This window comes from Gadus chalcogrammus, chromosome 16, assembly GCF_026213295.1.
Source record: "Gadus chalcogrammus isolate NIFS_2021 chromosome 16, NIFS_Gcha_1.0, whole genome shotgun sequence".
Lineage (NCBI taxonomy): Eukaryota > Metazoa > Chordata > Actinopteri > Gadiformes > Gadidae > Gadus > Gadus chalcogrammus.
Genome location: NC_079427.1, coordinates 25,167,941 through 25,188,129, shown reverse-complemented (window position 1 = coordinate 25,188,129; position 20,189 = coordinate 25,167,941). Strand labels below are relative to the sequence as shown.

General features: G+C 48.6%; 2 protein-coding genes across 4 annotated transcripts in view; both read right to left on the bottom strand.

Annotated features, from left to right (window-relative positions):
- Positions 1-162: 162 nt before the first annotated feature.
- LOC130405735 (period circadian protein homolog 2-like) lies at positions 163-15,659 on the bottom strand. Its single transcript, XM_056610906.1, has 21 exons — positions 15,132-15,659; positions 12,442-12,534; positions 11,979-12,133; positions 11,510-11,631; positions 10,807-11,008; positions 9,960-10,011; positions 9,449-9,591; positions 9,243-9,321; positions 8,983-9,089; positions 8,349-8,502; positions 7,774-7,882; positions 7,248-7,524; positions 6,793-6,943; positions 6,454-6,587; positions 5,999-6,145; positions 5,528-5,776; positions 4,094-5,220; positions 3,185-3,503; positions 2,476-2,686; positions 1,806-1,956; positions 163-1,294 (listed from the first exon to the last, which is right to left on the bottom strand). Exons 1-21 carry the CDS (start codon positions 15,452-15,454, stop codon positions 1,142-1,144), a joined length of 4,458 nt encoding a protein of 1,485 aa, XP_056466881.1. The 5' UTR covers positions 15,455-15,659; the 3' UTR covers positions 163-1,141.
- pik3cb (phosphatidylinositol-4,5-bisphosphate 3-kinase, catalytic subunit beta) overlaps positions 15,581-20,189 on the bottom strand; it is a 60,110-nt gene continuing 55,501 nt past the window's right edge. The window contains exons 24-25 of one of the 3 annotated variants that reach the window (XR_008904364.1): positions 16,405-20,101; positions 15,581-15,717 (exon numbers count right to left, since the gene is read on the bottom strand). Coding sequence is in view for 1 of the 3 variants with exons in the window: in XM_056610909.1 (XP_056466884.1) it covers positions 19,964-20,101 (138 nt within the window). In the remaining 2 variants the exon portion in view is untranslated. Of the gene's footprint in view, positions 15,718-16,257; positions 20,102-20,189 lie in introns of those variants that run through there. The other 2 variants (XR_008904365.1, XM_056610909.1) reach the window with 2 other exon arrangements.

Sequence of the window (20,189 nt, the reverse complement as noted above, 5' to 3'; positions counted from 1 at the left end):
TATACATATACACATATATATATATGTGTATATGTATATGTATATGTATATATATATATATATATATATATATATATATATATATATATATATATATATATATATACATATACATATACATATACACATATATATATATATATATATATGTTGTTTCCCCAAGATAAATCATCGGCTGTAAGTCTGAGCTGAAAAGGTCGAACCACCTTTCTGAGCTTTGGTCAAAATTCTGTGCTTTCTCGGCAACAATACATAAATAAAGGGCGGGGATAAGTGGATGAGTTTGATTGAAACACTTTCTTGATTTAAGCGTATATTTAGACTAGCCACTGAACAGCCTGTCCATGCTACATGGCCCCAGGAAGGAACAACTAGAGAGCTTGGTAACCTGCACCAAAAAGCCTCATCGCTCTGCCTAGGACCGTCCCCAGAACATATAGAAAGTCTGTAAAGGGCATATTTTGCCTAGTAAAGTGGCAATCTGTTTTGTAATTCCTTAATAAAATTCAGAAATTATTTCCATTTTAGTTGAATAAAAGTACCAATAATACAATTAAGCCTGAGCTCGTAAAAACGAAGGCATTTTCGCATGATTATAGTCATGAGCTACGCAAGTTGGGCACCAAAGGTATTAGAGAGAACATGTGTGAGGGCTTGTGTTTCATGAGCAGAGAACAGTGTGTTGGACAATGCCTTCAGAATCTGGAGCATACTGCCCCCTGGAAGGAGGGGATTGGTACTGCGGTCTGCAGTACACCTCTTCCTATTTATCATACATAATTGCTCCTGGACACACACAGACATAGACACACACGTGTACACAGCTTCAACGCCATCCCAAATGGCCGCAAAGAGGAGAGTTCCACACACGTGAAATTGTTCGATGCACAGTGTTGCCATGCAAGTCCCCAAGGCACGTAAGTTTATACCTCATGTTTATAGAGATGCCCAGGTGCATGTGTGTGCAATGTAATTCCATGTGGTGTAATGTAAGCATCTGATGCCATGGCAATGGTGCATGTCATCCCCTCGTGTGTGTGTGTGTGTGTGTGTGTGTGTGTGTGTGTGTGTGTGTGTGTGTGTGTGTGTGTGTGTGTGTGTGTGTGTGTGTGTGTGTGTGTGTGTGTGTGTGTGTAGGGGTCTATGACCCTAAGTCGGGCTGAGGTCCGGCCTCGTGGGGCTGCTGTATCTGGTCCTGTCGGCCCTTCTCCTCTACCCTGTCCCCAAGGTCCATTTCTGGGTGGTCTTCCTCGGCAGAAGGGTGCGTGGCTGCGTCTTCACAGTACACACACTCCTGGATTGCGGAAACCACACACACACACACACTTAGATCAGTACACCGATTGCTTCCACCGCTACAGAAACATGAGTAGTTGTACAAAGTTGTGTTTGTTTCCCCTTCACTTTTTGTGAGTTAATCAAGCAGTGAGCTAGCTAACCTTCATCGTTTCAGAAGGGTGATTATCCTGATAGCAATTTGTACTAATGTGCACAACAACCCTGTTGATGTTTAGGGGCCGGTTTGGAAGAAGGTCTTTGTTGTTGTTGTTTTGTTCAATAATCAGAAAATGTCAATATATATCACTATTCATCCTCTTATCTGTTGGAAATCCAACAACTGAGGGCCATCTTAATGATTCAAACCATTTTTCTATATATCTTGGCATAAATTAAGTACTTATGAATGAATGGCTGTCTTCATCTACATGGGACTTAAATAGAAGTTAATCAAATTCTCATAATAAAAAAAGGTAATCTTAATCTCCACGTGCCCCCCCCCTCTCCGATAAAATGCAGGGTCTCACCTTGACATTGATGGTGGAGGGCAGGCCCCCCCTCCTCATCCAGGGGTGGTCCTCCACCAGCTCCCTCCACTGCTCCGACGAGAAGCACGGCTGGCTCTTCTGCATCAGCCTCAGCCGCTCTTTGTCCTCCCGCAGAACCTTCTGGATGTCTCTGGACACACACACACACACACACACACACACACACACACACACACACACACACACACACACACACACACACACACACACACACACACACACACACACACACACACACACACACACACAGAAGGAGGATATTTAGAAACATCGACAAGGGCCCAGGTATGAATCCGAGTTGCCAAGGAAACTAAGAGGCTCTATTGCTAATGCCTTAAAAGGAACCTATCCTCAACTGACCCTGAATTGATTTCACTTGATGCAAAATAAAAAACAGGGCCCTTTAGTTATAGTTTGCTTATACATTCATCCTTTGCTTGTTTAAATCAAATAATGCCACGTGGTATGGTTTCACTTATTAATTTCACATTTTCCCAACCTTTGAGCAATTTCAACAATCATTCTCATCCTGCTAATGAAGGAATTGGCACATTTATTTTGGAAATTAGGAAATGAATGAACAAATACAATAAACTGTTCCATCGGCCAGTCTGTTGGGTGTGTTCTCTCCAAAGCCACCTCCCCTCACCTGGAAGGCATCTGGTAGGTCATCATGACCTGGTCGCCAGTATTGGCCCCCAGAAACCACAGGGGTTCCTGCAGCCTCTCCCGGTCCCCCGGAGCAAGGGGCCGGCCGGCCTCCGAGCCGGCCTCGCCCCGCAGCTTGGCCCTGGCCTTTACCCTGGGGTCGGGCCCCAGGGAGTCCACGCTGCCAAAGTACTTGCTAGTGTTGCGGCTTCCTGTGGAGAGCAGGAGGAGCCATGAGTTTAAGAACATGTGGGGGTTCAGAGACGGGCATTGGAAAGAAAAATATGGAAAGGTTTTTTTTTTTTAATACATCTTGTATCCAGTGTTAATTAATGCATTTTACATTTATTTTAATTTAATGTAATTCCCTTGGTTGTTTAGTGAGGAACCCACCATGTAAATACTCTACTGAAGACTAATGGCTCTGGGATTGTTAACACAATTGTGCATGCATTGTATTGCCTTTGTTGAAAGAAAAAGGAGAATCTCAACAATAGCCCAAAACGAAACAGGTAAAATAGTGGTCCATTACTGGTGCAGTTTCAGCGCCCACATGTGTAATAGTCATTAAGTCAGGACCAAAATGTAAAAAAAGTCATTTCTAATATTGCAATGATGTACATTCATGGCTTTCTCTAAGGTTTGACTGACTGACTGACTGACTATACGCGCACACACCCCCACCCCCACACACACGGTTAATGACTGACCAGTTCTGCTCCCGGATGCCCCGCTCGCTGAGGTCCTGCAGCCGTTGGACCCGGAGCCCGAACCTGACCCGGACCCCACCCCCGACCTGGAGCCCGAGCCAGAGCCCCTGGAGCCGGAGCTCCTGGAGCCGGAGCTCCGGGAGCCAGACCCGGACTCCAACCCCGACCGGGAGCCTGACCCGGACCCTGACCCGGAGCCCATGGAGCCGGAGCTGGCCGAGCCGGTCCCGGAGCGGGAGTCCTCCTGCAGCAGGAGGTCCAGCAGGTCGCTGGAGGTCAGGTTCCCGTCGCTCTGGGCCTCGTCCTCAGGCGACTCCTCCTGCGTGCACAAGGAGAGAGAGCGACCGTCAGAGACGCACCCCCGTACAAAACGCACTACAACCACACCCTCTCACTCTCTCAAGTGGCTAAGGCGCTCCACCCTGCGAGGACGCTGGATTAGACTCCCTCTCGTCAGCCTTTACGTGTCGGGCCAAATCAGCGTCCTATGGGGAACTATGTGATCTACCGGATCGACGGCTGTAAGAAAATGGTTCATGCAACCAAATGCCAAGTCCTTTTTGAAAGAGCCTCGGCCAAGTAGAAAACTTTCCAGATGGTTCTGTATAACAAACCAAGTGGGGCATGCGTGTTAAAAAACTGTCGCACAGCTCACTAAACGGACAGCTTGCTCAATAAGAATTGTGTTATTCTATTTCTCCTCTGTTTCTCTTCTGTGCACAAAAATGGTTCAATCCACTTCAAACACTAGCACTCCCCAGTTGGATTTGAGAACTGGAATAAACGTTTTTTTAAATGGAAAGAAATGAGTTACTTTTATATTTATTATTGTGTTGAAAGAGCTAGTCCAGAAGCCCTTTGATTGCCTCTCCACAACACTGCCCCACTGAACATGAATCCTGGTCTCACCTGATGGAGGTCCTCGGCGGGGGCCACGCCCATCTCCCCGCACACGGGGGGCCCCGGTCCGGCCGGCGGCCCTGCGTTCGGCCGCTCCGCTGAGCGCTGTCTCTCCTCCATGCTCAGCAGGTTGAGCTGCAGCGGCGAGCTGCAGCGCGACTCAAAGAGCGGGGCCGGTGAGGCGGGGGGCTCGCGGCCGGCCGACGATGGCGTGGAGGAGCGCGACGCTGCCCCGTCCCGGGGGTCCGGGACCGTCGGGGTCTCCGCGCGCATGGCGTAGGCAAAGGGCCTGGCCGGGTAGGGGGCCTGCGTCACAAACTGGGTCTGGACGCCAAAGGACGCCTGGGGAGCGAGGGAGAAGTGCGGCTGGGGGCTGTAGGCGGGCTGCGTCTGAAAAGGCTGCGGTGTGGAGGCGTAGGCCGCCTGCGGGGCCTGGAAGGCCGGCTGGGGGAGGAAGGCCGGCTGGGGGAGGAAGGCCGGCTGGGGGAGGAAGGCCGGCTGGGGGAGGAACGCGGGCGGGGGGACGAACGCAGGCTGGGGGATGAAGGCCGGTCTGGGGGCGAAGGGCTGGGGCGCCAGGGTGGCGTAGGGGGCCTGCGGCTGCATGGGGTAGGCGGGCTGGTAGGCCGTCTGGGCGGTGTACGCCGGCTGGGGCTGCGTCTGCTCAGGGAAGAAGGCCGGACTCGGGGCCGCGGCCATCTGGCCCATCGGAGCCATCTGAGGGAACAGGTAGTTGGGCAGCACCAGCGTCACCACAGGCGCCACGATGGGAGCCGCGAAGGGCCTGGCGGTGGGAGGAGCCTGGCTGCTCTGGACCTCAGCGAAGCCGCTGGAGAGGGGGGTTTCCGGGCAGGCCGACCGGGCTTGGGCGGCGGCGTACACGGAGAGCGGGTAACCCGGAACCAGGGCCGGGTACGAGACGCTGAACGCCGACTGGGAGGCCTCCGACGGTGACCAGGACGTCTGGTTGAGGCCCTGCAGAGGGGGGCGGGGCTTGCGGTCGGACATGCCGCTGTCCGACGAGTCGGGACGCTTCATGCGGGGCTTTTTTGACTTCTTGTTCCGGCCGCCCTTCCTGGCGCCGGGCTCGGGCTGGCCGGCGCCCTGCTTGTGTGGCCCCCGGGCCCCTGAGGACTCTGCAGGGCGGAGACGATATTCAGCGTGAGTTACCACCTCCTGCCACGACTAATTTCATTGCATGCGTTGTCCCATTCATTGTACCATCTCTGGTATGTGTTGTGCTACATGCTAACTGCTACATGCTACAGATGTAGGACTTATCGATGAGGTTTGGAACTGATTATAGGAATGTATTTTCTCTTCTACCGCACTGAATACTTTGTCCAATACTAAGACGATGAGGTCAGATACAACGATTACACCGCAATGAAACATGGCTGCACATAAACACCATGCATTCCGACGGTTGCTCAAGGGCGCTACCTTCGGCGTTGGTGGCGCGGCGGTGGCGGTGCAGGTAGGTGGAGCAGTCCTTCTGGAAGGTGTGGGCGTCGCCGAGCTCCCGGCAGCGGGTCAGGAAGGCCTGCTCCTCCTTCTGGGTGTGCGCCGCCAGCACCTGCTTGGTGAGGCCGAGGCGCCTGTAGGCCTCCTTCTCCTGGCTGGGCGGGGACTCCACCACGCTGGCGGGTGGGGGAGGGGGCGCAGGGCTCTCCACCACGTCCTCGATGATCTCTGAGGGAGGGTGGGGGGGCAGGGTGCATGGAGGGGTTAGTCACACAGTCGCATAAGGGAATCCCATTTTTCACATGGATTAAAAGGTAATGTCAAATGTCTGCATGGAGGCTAGTCTTGTCATGATTATTATACAACAAATAATTCACCCACAAACAGGCCATATTGAGGGTTTGGAGCATGGGGTGTGTGCGGGCATGGGGGGGGGCAAGGGGGAATCACCAGATTCGGGCTGGAGCTTCTTGTCCCCCACGTGGACGATGGTGCTGCTGTAGCTGCACTGAGAGGTGATGGACACCACGCTCTCCGCCTTGCGGGCCAGGGGGAGGGCCGCCAGAGGCTTCTTGGGGCCCTTGAGCATCATGGAGCCTGGATGGAGGGACAGAGATGAGTTGTACATCTGAATAACGATTGGTAAATAACTAAAAATACTAACACAATGTCCAACTTTTCATCATGAAGAATGGGATTTTGTGAGGATATGATTTTATTGATAACATTATTGAAATCACTATCGATCGGCATTTCCTACAGACATTTCAAGATTTATTTTATCTGCAAGCAAGCAAATAATAAACATTGCATCTTTAACTGTAAAAATGTATGATTTTAAAAGCCCAAACATGTTTGAGGTGTGTGCAGCACGTGGCTCGGTGGGCTGATCTGCGTGGGCCTACCTTGGTGGGTGTCATGCGGGCCTTGGAAACCGTTCTCCGAGCCCTTCTTTTCCTCGTCGGAGGAGGAGGGGGTGTGGGAGGAGAACTGATACTTCCTCTTCACCGTACCGGGAATGTTGCAGTTCTCCAGGTACCTGGGAGAAGACGGAGTCCCAGGAGAGAAGGATTTAGGATAAAACACACACACACACACACACACACACACACACACACACACACACACACACACACACACACACACACACACACACACACACACACACACACACACACACACACACAGAACAGCAGCCTGGATTCATAAAACGCTGGACTGCAACAGTGGTTGGATGGCCTTACCTGATGACACTGTCGAGGCAGCTGATCTGCTGGTAGGAGTAAACGCTCTGGTCTTTACAGGGGAGGTCCTCCATGCTGGCTGCAGTACTGTCCTTGGGCACCAGGTCATTCAGACGGACCAGGGGATTCGTCAGTGCAGCCGGAAAGGATGCTGGTGAGCGATAAAAACAAGACATGGAACACATTTTAACTCGAGCAGTGAACAAAAACCATGGTCTAACATTTATTTTAACTTTATTCCACACTTAATGATTATGCAACTCTGTGTGGTTCCAAACACCAAGAACCAAAATGACACACCTAGAACATAACGTCTGACATAATCAACCATCCACTCAAATACCCTATACATCACAGATGGCGGTCAAAGAAAAGGTGCGACAAAAGAAAACGCTTAAAATTCAACGTCTGAGAAAGCACCAAACATGGATGTGTCCGGCCGGGCTGCCACTCACCATCAGCGGCCTTCAGCCTCTGCTCGGGCCTGGGGGTCCAGGGCGCGGGTGGCTGCAGGCACACCTGGGGGTCCTGGTTCTTCAGCATGATCACCCCCTTGCAGATCTCCTGGAAGGTGCGCGGCTTGGCCCGCGCCGTCTCTTCCTCTGTGGCGGTGGCGGGGCCTCCAGCAAGGGCCCCCGTGCTGTCGCTGGTCGAGCCCGCGCTCAGCAGCTGCTCATGGGAGCCGTTGCTCCCGTGGCTCCCGTAGCCGCTGGAGCCCATTTGGTGCACCGGCTGGGCGGAGGAAGGGTGGCGTTAGAGGTTGTGAACTGCATAGTGGGTAAAAAAACTAAACAAATAAGGGAATTTGTGTGTGTGTGTGTGTGTGTGTGTGTGTGTGTGTGTGTGTGTGTGTGTGTGTGTGTGTGTGTGTGTGTGTGTGTGTGTGTGTGTGTGTGTGTGTGTGTGTGTGTGTGTGTGTGTGTGTGTGTGTGTGTGTGTGTGTGTGTGTGTGTGTGTGTGTGTGTGTGTGTGTGTGTGTACCTGCAGCAGCGCTCGATGGACCTGCTCACTGATTTCCTGGATGTCAGAGTCCATGATCTTTCCTCCGTGGAACACCGGTGCATCAAACACGTCCTCATTCACGGGACCCCTGGAAAACACAAATCAATATTAACATTTTCCCATGTCCAAAACACTAATTTCCAAGTCAAAACAATAACAACAATTGTCTCACACAAGGTACATTATTTGTGTGTGTGTGGGTGCGTCAAACAGGTCAAAGGTAAGAAGGATATCTTTTTTTTCTTGTAAATATCAACAGCAACTCTCATGCCATCAATTCAAATGCAGTATTCCATCTCCATTCAACTATGTGAATATCCAATATTTATTATGTACATTTGGCTTTTACAAATTTGCATACATTTTTAATGCATGCATACACGTTGTTGAGCGCACGTTGTGTTGACAACGGTGTCGAAACTAGGCTATCACTCATCGTTCACGCCTGCACGTCGGCCTCATGTTAACATGAATCTCTTGTCTGTTTGCGGCGTCTGTGCGGCATCTGTGTGTGTTTGTGTGGGTCTGTGTGTGTGCGCCTTAACACCACTCACATGCAGACTTTATGGCGGCCGATCACAAAGGACACCTTGCGGCTCCAGGGGTTGACGAAGCTCGACCAGCTGGTGTCGATGGTCACGTACTCGCCATTCTTGGCGCGGAAGCGCGTGGACGAGTGGTCGAAGGGCTGGCCGGCGAACTGCAGGACTGGAGGAGAAGGAAGAGTTTGTTTATAAAAGCATTCACACAAGTTTGACCCTGAAAACACACCCATTCACACTGACACTCTTGGAAGTGTTTTTACACGCATTTACATAGGATGAATCTCGAAGGGGTGGTTGTTGTGGGATTTTGCGCTGCGTTCATGATAGTTTTTACTGGATGCACGAAACACGGAAGGGAGGGACGAGCTGGCTCTGTTTGTTTGGGATCTCACTTTAAATACCATCTGAAGTGACGTCACCCAGCATCGCTGATACAACCTTTAAAGGGGTGATATTATGCCACCAGGTGTACGTGTGATTAGCAATTACGAGCAGTTTGAAAATCTGCCATCTCCTGTATTTTAAAGTAGTCGTCAAGTGGGTGTGTCCACCTAGATGTATAATGGACGGATATGTCTACCAGCCTACCCCGTGGACGGTAGCAAATCATAGTCTAAGGGTAGAAAACCAGGGAGGCACTCACTCTTTTTATGTACAGCCAACATGAGAGGCCTGTCGCTGGGGTGCAGGTTGAGCAACACGGGGGTCCCGATCAGGTCCTGGGGCAGGTAGCCTAGCAGAGGGATGGCCCTGGGGTTGGGGAGGGGGAAGACATTGTTAACATTTGTCCAACCTTGACTTACTCTTTTTTCATGGAAGGATCAGCAGTTCTACTTGCCGACGTCATACAGAAGTGCGTGTGTGTGTGCGTGTGTGGGGGGTGGTGAAGGTGGTCCGGCTCACCTCTCATCCACGTCCTGGAACACACAGTTGGGCGTGTGTGTGGTGGTGAAGATGCGCTTGTCGGCAGGGATTCGTGGCGCTGTGGCAATGGAGGCAGGGCAATGTTTTAAACACATGATCACGGTTCTCTCTGACTTATACAGGCTGTTGATATACTGGGGGGCTGGGGGGCGCCGACGTCGGGGGGTTCTTGTTGGAGTGTTCACCTTCGTAGCCGGAGTGCACCCTCTCGGCCAGCAGGAGGCAGCAGAGCTGGTCCTCAGCCAGCTGGGCATCCTGCACCTTCATCAGGTAGGGCGTCATGCGGAACGGGTAGTAGCGCAGGGCCCCCTCGCGCTCCTTACCCCCACTGGTACACACACACATCGAACGAGTGAATGATGTCATTGGTTATACATATAAATGAGAGAGTGAGAGAGTGAGATTGAGAGTGAGAGTGAGAGAGAGAGAGATGTTAAGGAGTTAAGCTGGGGTTTGAAATATAAAGTCCAATCTTCTGAAATCAGATTCATGTTCCACATTTTGTTACAGATGTATTTCTTTTAGTACTTTTTTAAACAAAAAACACAGGGATATATTGATCCCCAAAAAGCGCCACCTGTTCATATTTTTGTATGCCATGTATCTGACCACTAGATGGCGACATAGGTCTACTATCGGCCTGACTTAGGGCCTATTGGAGATGGAAACGCTGGCCCAGCAGCTCTGATCACTCACCTAATGCGGCAGAAGAAGGACTTCTCCTGCATACACTCTGTGGGAGACGACTCTGCATTAGAGGAAGAGGGAGAATCAGAGCAGAAATAGAGCGAGAGAGAGAGAGAGTCAGAAATAATATTTATAATCATGGATTGAAATGGTGTCTTTCACCCAGGTGGAGGAATAGTGGGCGAGGATAATCTAGGTTAGCTCACTGAACACTGAACAGAGCTGTGTGTATCTCATACAAGTAAAGACTGTATAATGTGGCCAGCTAAAGGTTGATGGTGCCAGTATATTTGGAGCGGGGCGCAGATTTGAAACTTAGTAATTGCGAGTACCACAGAGCCTACAGTTTGCACTTCAATTCAGCTTTTACTTCAAGAATCTTTAATATTTCTCTCAGATTCAAATGCACTAAAAATAGAAGTGTTCCACTGTTGTTTAGTATAAGCATGAATATTAGCAACGTCACACCCTTCAGATGGACCAGTTGGGTGATGGAGATGTGTCGATGACGCGTGGGCGGGCGACATGATTATGCACCACCCTGTGTGTGTGTGTGTGTGTGTGCGCGTGCGTGTGAGGGGTCGGGGGGTCGTATCCTATGTGTCCCCCACGTGTTCCCCGTGAGGGAGAGACGATGGCGAAGGTGAGTGCTGACATTTGACCGTTCTGGCTCTCCCTACCTGCCAGCCTCACATGGCTGAACCCGGCTCATCCACATTTCGGGATTTGTGATTTGTTTTTAAAGTCGAATTTCACGGTAAAAGAAATCTAAAAAACTTTTGCATCCGACCAATCTGCTCTCGGTAATTCCCACGGGCATCAGAACCGCGCGTCCCAGACCCAGCAGACGTCGTACCTGCTCCGGTGCACGTGCTCCACGAGGGGAGGCGGTACGGCGTGGTGAAGCTGTAGAACACGCCCACGTCCTGCGGCGTCAGGAACTCCACGAACTTGGCGTTGTGGAACACCTCCCGCTTGCAGTTGAGGATGGCGGCCGCCTGGTCCGAGATGTACACGATCCTCCCTGTGATGAGCGACACCGCCACCGCGAAGATATCCTGTTGGGACGCACAGGGAGAGGGGGGTGGGGGACCGTTAAGCTCAGTCCTTAAAGTCATTTCATTTTGCCCAATTCCTCTTTGATAAAACCCTTTTTTCCCCTCGTAGCATGTCAGTAAATCAGTAAAACAGCAGACATTGTTATTGCTCCAATGGGTTTTAATTCAATAGTGTGCACAGTTTTTAAGGCGCTGGCTTTGTCTTTCAATCTCCTGTCAAAGAGTCAGGCAGCCTTTGGTAGGTAGATTTAGTAGTAGTATCCCAGCCAATCTTTCCATATCTATATCATATCTATACATCAACAGCCAGGTGCTGTTCTTCTGAGTCAACGCTTTCGCTAAATGACTATCAGAGACCAGGATGCACTCTGAATGCCCCCAGAGGATTCATCAGTACAACACAAGGCTGACGGAGGGGGGGGAGGGCACGGCCGCCTGGCTCTGAGGGCGTGGACCTCATCAGGTGCAGCCGTGTTGGGGGGGATGAGGGGTGGGGCTCACCGTGTTCTTCAGTGTGTACTCCGAGGTGATGCTGTTGATCTCCTCGATGGTGTAAGATGAAACGTCGGGCCCGGGGGGCTGGCTGTCGTTGATCATCAGCATCTGGTAGTACTCCTCGTTGGCTGCCGAGCACACACACACACACACACACACACACACACACACACACACACACACACACACACACACACGTTAACATGCAGGCGTGAACGATGAGTGACACCTCCACGCCATGCTTTTTGATAGCCTAGTTTCATCGACACCGTTGTCGACACAACGTGCGCTCGACAACGTGTATGCATGTATTAAAAATAAACACATGTAATAAACACATGTATGCAAATTTGTAAAAGCCAAATGTACATACAGAAATAAATATAGGATATACACATGGTTGAATGGAGATGGAATACTGCAGTTGAAATGATGGCACTCTGCATCCCAAGACAAAAAACGAGATCCCTCTTACCTTTGACCTGCTTGATGCATCGCAGCGCGTACTTCAGCGTGTTGAGCGTGCTGGACTTCCCCTTGCTCCTCTTCTCAGACGGCAGGTGCATCTTCAGGTCCTTCAGCGTCTTCAACAGCTCCTTCTGCGTCTTGGCTTTGGCCGACTGTTCGCTACTGCAGGGGTCGCATGGGACCAGACACACATGCATCAGCCAACATAAACACTCTGGTTCAATGGCCAACACCGCCACATGCGATGAACCACGGGGGTTTAAAGCACGGAGGGGAACGGCAGTGCCTGGTTTATACCTCAGTAGGCGGGGATGGGGATAAATGCTTTCATTGACCCTTGACCTCTAAAATATTCGAATATATGCATCAACAGCTAACATTTCTTTCGAATTTGCCGTTTAATTCCTAAAATAACACTATAATAACGTAAACCGTGGAGTAAGTGCAGAAAATAGGTTGCGAGTGCTGACCTGCAGCCGCTGGTGGACGGGTGGTCCTGTTCAGAGCTCAGCATGCTAAAGGCGGTGGAGCTGCTGGGCGGAGACGGGCTGTGGGAGTTGGAGCTGCGAGGGGGGAACCAAAGCCCGGAGAAAGGGGACGTTAGCCATCAGGACACGTACCACACACAATAGAAGGTGGAACCGCTGCAGGAACGGCAAGATCGTCGTCATAAAAGTGGAAATAATTGGTAATAATCGCAACAGCTGCAGAGAGTGCAGGTGCGTCCCCCAGGTTAGTGTCAGCATATGCATGACAGTTATGGAAATTAAGCCAGGTCTATATATATATATATATATATATATTATATATATATACACACTAGGGGTTCTGATGTAACATCAACAGTGCGATAACAGGCCGACGGCCACTGTGTTACACGAGCACGGAGGCTCTTGACTGGCCTCTGCCGCTGATACCACTACACCACTATCTCTTTTCATTCAACATCCCTGTTGATCCACAATAGCCCTCCGCTCTTACATAACTCACTCAGCTCCAGCAAGCAACACACAACAAGCCCTCCGTTTCCTGTGACGTCGCAAAACATAGAGTGTGGGAAGGGATGGCTGAATTTTTAAGATTAATAAAACAAAGTCTAAAATGTTTCATAAACATGGTTGATGCCAGACATGCCTGAGTTAAGGGTATCCATGGACCTTCGGAGAAGGTCCAACTAATTATATTAAATTGATTGAATAAAAACATAGCGTCTTTTATAGAGATTCTCAGATGTTCATCATTTGTCTGCCCAAAAATACTATAAACAAATTGTATTGAAACAACTTGTAACCAGGCCTTTCACAACCGTCAATATTTGTCTAGACTACATCAGTTTTATTTAAGAGTGAATCGGTGGTTGTTGTTTTAACATTAATACCTAACATAATCCATCTCAGAGATCTGATCCCATTGTCTTAGCTTAGCTCCCCCTTGAAGACATGGGTGTAGAATTAACAACTAAGAAGCTTGGTTCAGAACAACAAGCATCACTTCCGCAGCAACAGGGGCCCACTTAGCACTGGATCGATCCCATCCCACCGTGGGGCGTGTTGCCATGGTCAAGTGGCCGGCCATGTGAGGCCTACTCTGAGCACACGTCATATATATGCCATTGATATTAAAACAACTTTGGCCAAAACCCCAACCACCGTGGCCTAACACAAAGATTGAAAAAATAGGAAGAATACCACTCAATGGATCTGTTGTTTGTGCACAAATGAGTGGCTGCACATTGGATCACGATACAGAACCCATTATTAAAATCCGAGGATTTAAACCTTCCGCCCTGCCATTCTGCTTCCATTCATTTCCAGCAGGAGAGATGCACAATGTTACCCGTCCCGATACGTTGGAAGACAGGACTTCCTCAGAGTTTTCTCCACAAAGGGAGGGCTGTTTGTATTGCATGGATACAAATACTGCCCGGCGTTGCAAGATGAGTCAGAGGCTGTGTTACGCAATGTGGGGACAACAATCCTGAACCAGCTTCCCTTTAATGTAATACAGGTCAGAGTTCATCCTTTTTCCCAAATGGGTTTCTAGTGTTTTCACTTTAACTTCCAAATCACCTGACACTATAAAACCAAATGTTGGTGTTGGCCAGCAATGCCCTAGTCTCCAACATTGCTAAGATAAATAAAAACCTGACTTGGAGCCAGTGACATCCAGACATGGTCCATCTTGTCAGAATCCAGGAAATGCATCGCTCTAGAACAATTCGGATGGCCTAATTTCAGCAGGAGGCAGCAATGACCAGTCCAGGAGCTCCATCAACGCAAGCACTTTGAAGTTGCAGTCAATTCGCTGTAAATGAAAATTGAGTGCGTGTTTACCATCATGTTTTGGAGAGCGGTTTGAACGGTTTTAAAGAGTTTATATTGTCCACCCCCCACAAGCCCAATGTTTTGCTGGTTTTCAATTGGCACGTTGTGTGTGTGTGTGTGTGTGTGTGTGTGTGTGTGTGTGTGTGTGTGTGTGTGTGTGTGTGTGTGTGTCTGTCTGTCTGTGTAAATGGGAAGTGGTCAAAAGGGGCTAGGTCTTTTGAATCTACGTCAATTGACAGCTGCCCGGGTCAAAAAGGATGAAATGACGGTCAGAGCTGCCATTATAATGGCTTCCACTTATCTACAGAAAACGTAATACCCTACACAGTTACAGGTTCATCCAGTGGCTGGAGGTCCATGTGTCCAAAAGTATCGTAAGCAATCGAATATAGACTAATGATTATAATCATATATCTGGAGAGGGAGATCATGTCAATGGACGTTTATCAGTTGTTACTAGGTTCATTTGATATATTGTCACACACAAGTGCCCTGCATTGCAGAATCTGGTAAGTTAGTCTCTTTAAGCTTTACTGGTGAATCGTGGCCAATCAACGTTTTAATTTCCCCTCCTTCTGTATGACAGCAGTACCGTTGTTGTCTCTTCTGGTAACAGGAAAGCATTATTCTAATGAAGCGCAGTGTCGTCACTTCTGGACATTTAGAGCCTTGAAACACAGAGCAGGTCCCCTGCTGAGACTGCCCGCCGACTATGACTCACAGCCTCCCGAACGTCCATGCCATTACGCCTAATGAAACGCACATCCATGGCCTAGATTGCACTCTCCCTGTGGCGTTGGGGAGACCCTGAGCTAAGCAGGGGGGGCGTCACTCACCTCTTGTTGCTTTCTGAAGACTCTGTCAGGGCGGAGTCTTTGCCGTTTCCGCTGGAGCTGCCGACCGACTCGTTGCCTTGAGAATCGTTGCCGTGGGACTCGTTGCCATGGGACTCTGTCCCGCTTCCGCTGGAGCCGCTGCCCCCCATCTCCATGTCCTCGTGCAAGGCAGGCCGCGCCCGCTTCCTGTTGTTCTCGAGCGGCGACCCAGGCGAGGCCGGGCACTCCTGGCTGCTCTCGCTTCCCTCGGACGCCAGGCCCAGTGCCGGCTCCAGCTCGGGACGGTCCCGTCCACCGCTTCCCTCGGGGTAGCACCCGGCCATGAGGTGCAGCTGACCGATGGGGATGCAGGGGGAGCCTTCCTCCTCCTCCTCCTCCTCTTCCTCTTCCTGCGGCCGGAAGCTGACTCTCTCTTGGTTTCTTGCACGCCCGTCCGTGCTGGGGTGCAGGAAGCGCAGTGGGCTGGAGTTCTCAGACAGCAGGGGAGGTGGGGTGCACCAGTAAAGCAAGCACAGGGCTGAGGTTAGGCTGTTTTCAGCAAGGCCTCAGCACTGCAATAAGTGCTGAAGTGTAGCCGTGTTGGGAACTAAAGGGAGACAGAAACAAAACATACAGTATTAGAAACCTGACACGACGGGGCTAGCACATGGATGAGATGATCATGATTGTTTGGGGAAGCCATTATTAGGATCATATCTCCGTAGATAATCCTAATCAATAACAGGAAGTCACCCACTGGACCAAAACAAACTGCATTTGACTAGGTCAGAGCGATATCAATTGCAGCTTTAGATGGGAACAGAATAATGATTAATAATAATGAAAAGGGCAAACCATATCATGGAGGCCTTTCCCTTTCATGCAAGTACCTTTCATGCAAGTACACACAAACGCACGCCACCAAATTGAAAGTTTGTGTTCCAGAACGATCAACTGTAGCCTATATTCCTAAAGGCAAAACAGTTCAACCACTGTTCATAGCAGTATGGTGGTGGTGGCGGCTATTATCAGCTGACTTGATCTGATGACCTTCTGCATGTGAGCAGGCTTTCTACGAACAAACATGCAAACACATAGGCCTACCCACAGAAGCAAGCACCTGAACTAATAAACCACTGACGCTGTTATGGAAAAGCCAAACAGCCAACACAGTGAGAGTACTTTTGGACAACAGCCTATAATCATTTGAAATGGGAACAGAAATACAGGTAAGAAAAACTTAAACCCTGAGACACAATTCTTGTCAAATTAAAGAAAAGTTTCCGAGTTTTACCATAAATTAATTCACAGATTAAAAACAATGACTGGAATAGCTCTCTCTATATCTATATAGGATTTAGATATAATTCCACATATATAATGGGTATGTGTTCTATACTAACTTGTACTTCCTAATATAATAGAATAAAGAACGAGACGGGCACTGTAGGTTTACTCAACGAGTATCACTGTATTCTTCTTCTACTCACTCAACATCACACACAGTTTCAGTATAATACTAGGTAAGTGCGCCATCTGGTGGTGTAGTGGAGTAACAGGAACAGCACACAAGACTGAATACACAACAGTATGGTAAGCCTAGGGTTCCTAGGCTGTGGGATGTGTTTATTTTCAAGACTAACTAGACTTGCAAGCCTATGAAGAATGATTTGCAGTTCATGAGGAATTAAAAACGACCACTTTGGAGCAGAATTATTTTCTCCCATTCAACTCCTTCTCCTTCATGACGCAGACCCGTTGACATGCAAACCACTGCAGGTACACAGTTATATTGAGGTACCGTTGAAGTGTTAAATCGCACAATAAAATAGGGTTATAATTGCTATGTAGGGACAAGTGTCAAGTCCAGACATACCCCTTACTTTTGTAAGAAAAAACAAGCTTCTGAAATTGTTTTTATAAGTAAAATACAATTAGCAAACTGGATTATTTCGCATGGGTCGTTTTTTTTTTTGGTAAAAGAAAATGCTCATATAAAAATCACAAACCTGAGTGGTTGAAGTTGGATCATGCACCTTGGTGTTGAATGCTGACGGCATGAAGGGAATATTGTCATTAACTTCAGGTAGTCGGTATTCCGCACCTCCCGGAGCGACCTGAATTTAGACTCCAGAATATCTGCCGGTCATTGGCTGAAGCCGAGGGTTTCCATGGGGAAAGTGACGCTATAACGACAAAGGGCGGTGATTGGCTCAAACCACTGCCTATCACTTTACGTAAAACTGTTACACTTTGCACGTGGAGACTCATGTTGCATGTTTTTCGCTTGCCTGTGTTGTGCGTGAAGTCTGAGTTGGAAATTGAATAAAAAAGAAAACACTAGCAGCAACCAACGCAATATTATAATAACACAAAATAGAGCTCGAAGGACTCGGTGGTTACGTATGCAATGACCTAAAAACCGCCTCCAGATACACATGGTACAGTTCCGGGCTTAGTCACCATATTGAAGGAAGTAGACATTACGTTATTACATAACGGGGGAATAGGACCAGCACACATTATTGCCTGGGGATGATGTCACAACCATGTCACTATCCAGCAGTAGTGAATTAAGTGTTAAACAATTTAGTGCCAAGATTATTCTGCTTCTGCGAAAAAGAATAAAGAGATGGACCTCTACAGACAAATAGATAAGACAATCAACAACCACAAAAACTCAATGTGTTCCATTGTGGTCTGGATAAGATAAGCAAGAATGCCACTTCAAAGTAGAGAACGGTGCCATATGCAGTTTGTGGGGGAAGAGCCACAACACAGATGTTATCCTTTTCTATAGTAAAGCAAGGGCAGCATACTAGTCGTGTACTGAATGTTGACACTCAAAGCAATAACTTCCAAAAGGCACAACATTGCAGCCTCACTGAAAGCAAGCTATGGACATAAGAAGGAGAGGCATCACCATCTGGGACCTCGCCCTGACAAGTTTTTTTCTCTCGGCCGAATAATAAAAAAAGTCGATTCCCACAGATCTGGATATTTTCATCTCCTGGAATCAAACTTAATTCACAACAAGACTCGAGCAACCACAAAGATGGAATCATTCAGTTTGTTTTGAACCAGATCAGCGACATTAAACAGCAACCAGGACTGGGACAACAGCAGAGATTGCCTGAGTTTTTGGTGAAAAATAACTTTAATAAAACTCCTATGAAAACAAAATACCAGCGAAATAATAAAAGCCTGTACATTTGACAATATCCAGTGTCTGGGAGACATGTAAAGGCTAGCAGTGGGAAGTACAGCAGCATCACACATAAACCAACCGGGACCTCCAGTTTGGGCTCGGGCCTGAAGCCCAAGGGTTCATATGCTAATAGATACAGTTCATATATTTGTTTATGGATATTGCACAACAACCAATGCAGGTGCTGCAGGGAGCACCCAATGTCGAAAAGCTAGATTGGAGCATTGTATCGCAGTGTCCCTCACCCTGCTATATCAAAACCAATACATTTCAAATTACAGCGGCACTTATTTGCAAGAACATTCAACTTTGGAACAAATAATTACAAAATATGTATTAACAATAAAACAACCAAAGTTTTTTCTCTTTAGTTTGGTCCTAAGAAAGGCATGTTACATGATTCCGATATTGTCGAGATTATAGCACAAGGTGGATTGTGCTTTGAAAGGCTGACAAGCTGAGGCAAGGCCCTGTATAAGACATGAACTCCTTAAAGCGGATATATTTAGCAGAATTGCTTTTATTTACCTTTGTTAAAAACCAAAAAAAAATCTGATTGAATTAGATAAAGCAAAAAAAATAAGAAGCAACTTTTAATAATTTTTTCGGTCAAACTCGAAAATAAAGTTTTTACTTTGATAGAAAACGTTCAGTAATTCCTATTCTCTGCTAGGTCTTGTTCATGCAAGGTTCCAGTGTTTGGAATGTTCCACGCTACCCCTTAGCTTACAATGGTGGACGAGGCTCAAGGTATTCGATTCCTCTGGTTCTTTTAAAAACTTTAAAAACTTGTTCCTCTCACACACACTTCTGTGGAGCAATAAAGTAGTCTGGCACATAAAAACAAAACGAGAAAAACAAAAAAAAACAGAAGATATATATTTATATATCTTAAAACGGCAAAAAAATAAAAATAAAAATATACAATCTTCCCGCACTTGAGGCACACGGTTGATGGTTAGCAGGAGGCAGTAAAGGAACAAGAATGTTGTGATCCTTTGTGGCCGTTGCATATAGTTTGGCTAAGTTTTAAGACTTCTTCCTGTTTCCACGTCTTTTTTCAGTTTTTTGCCGTCCACACCCGTCGTTTATCTTAGAGAGTTCAGTAGTTGGGCGTGGCGCGTGATGCCTCTGTTGGCTCCGTGCGTGGGACCAGCCGTTGATGTTCTCCGGACACAAATTAGCCAACCCACACTCGTCCTCTGAAGCACCCCTCTCCCTCATCAGTCAGTGGGCCGGAGCCCCCAACCCCACGGTCAGTACGTCTATAGGGGCTGGCGGCTGGGATTTGTTGTGGGGAGATATAGGAGAGAGACGATAGAGTTTGGAGAGTAAGTTCCTTCCATGGGTTGCAAGTGTGTGTGAGTGTGTGCTCGGTCACCGACTGTACTTGTGCAAAACCTGCAAGTGCCATAGGTTATTCCACAAATATGTCAAAAGGCCTGAAAGAAGTTCTCTTTGTTCTGTCTTTCAGAACAACATAAGGAAGTGAGCGGGGTGGGTAGGTGAGGCGGGAGCGGGTGTCTTCTACATTCCCTTCTTTAAATATATAGATAAGTTGTTTCTATGCGTCTCTCCGTGGCACCCCCTTTAGCCCCTCGCCCTCCAACCCCCCACACCCCCACCCCGCGGGGGGGCAGCTGCCCTAGGAGCGGTTGTCCTTGGCCACGTTGTGAGCCATCCAGTTGACCTTGGTGGTCCAGCTCTCTCGCAGCGCCTCGTCAAACTTCTGGCGGAACTGCTTGAGAGCCTCCTCGTCCGTCTTGCCCAACGCCAGGGAGTCCTGGGGGGGGCAGAGGGAACAGGGGTTGAGGAGGAGGGAGGAGAGGAGAGAGGGAACAGGGGTTGAGGAGGAGATGCAGGGCGAGCAC

Excerpts from the sequence above, each read along its gene's own strand:
- LOC130405735 (XM_056610906.1), bottom strand. The coding sequence starts at position 15,454 with ATGGCCGGGTGCTACCCCGAGGGAAGCGGTGGACGGGACCGTCCCGAG. Across the intron at positions 6,146-6,453 it reads CCCGCATGACACCCACCAAG|GCTCCATGATGCTCAAGGGC; the intron begins GTAGGCCCACGC and ends CCCTCCATCCAG. Across the intron at positions 5,777-5,998 it reads GAAGCTCCAGCCCGAATCTG|AGATCATCGAGGACGTGGTG; the intron begins GTGATTCCCCCT and ends ACCCTCCCTCAG.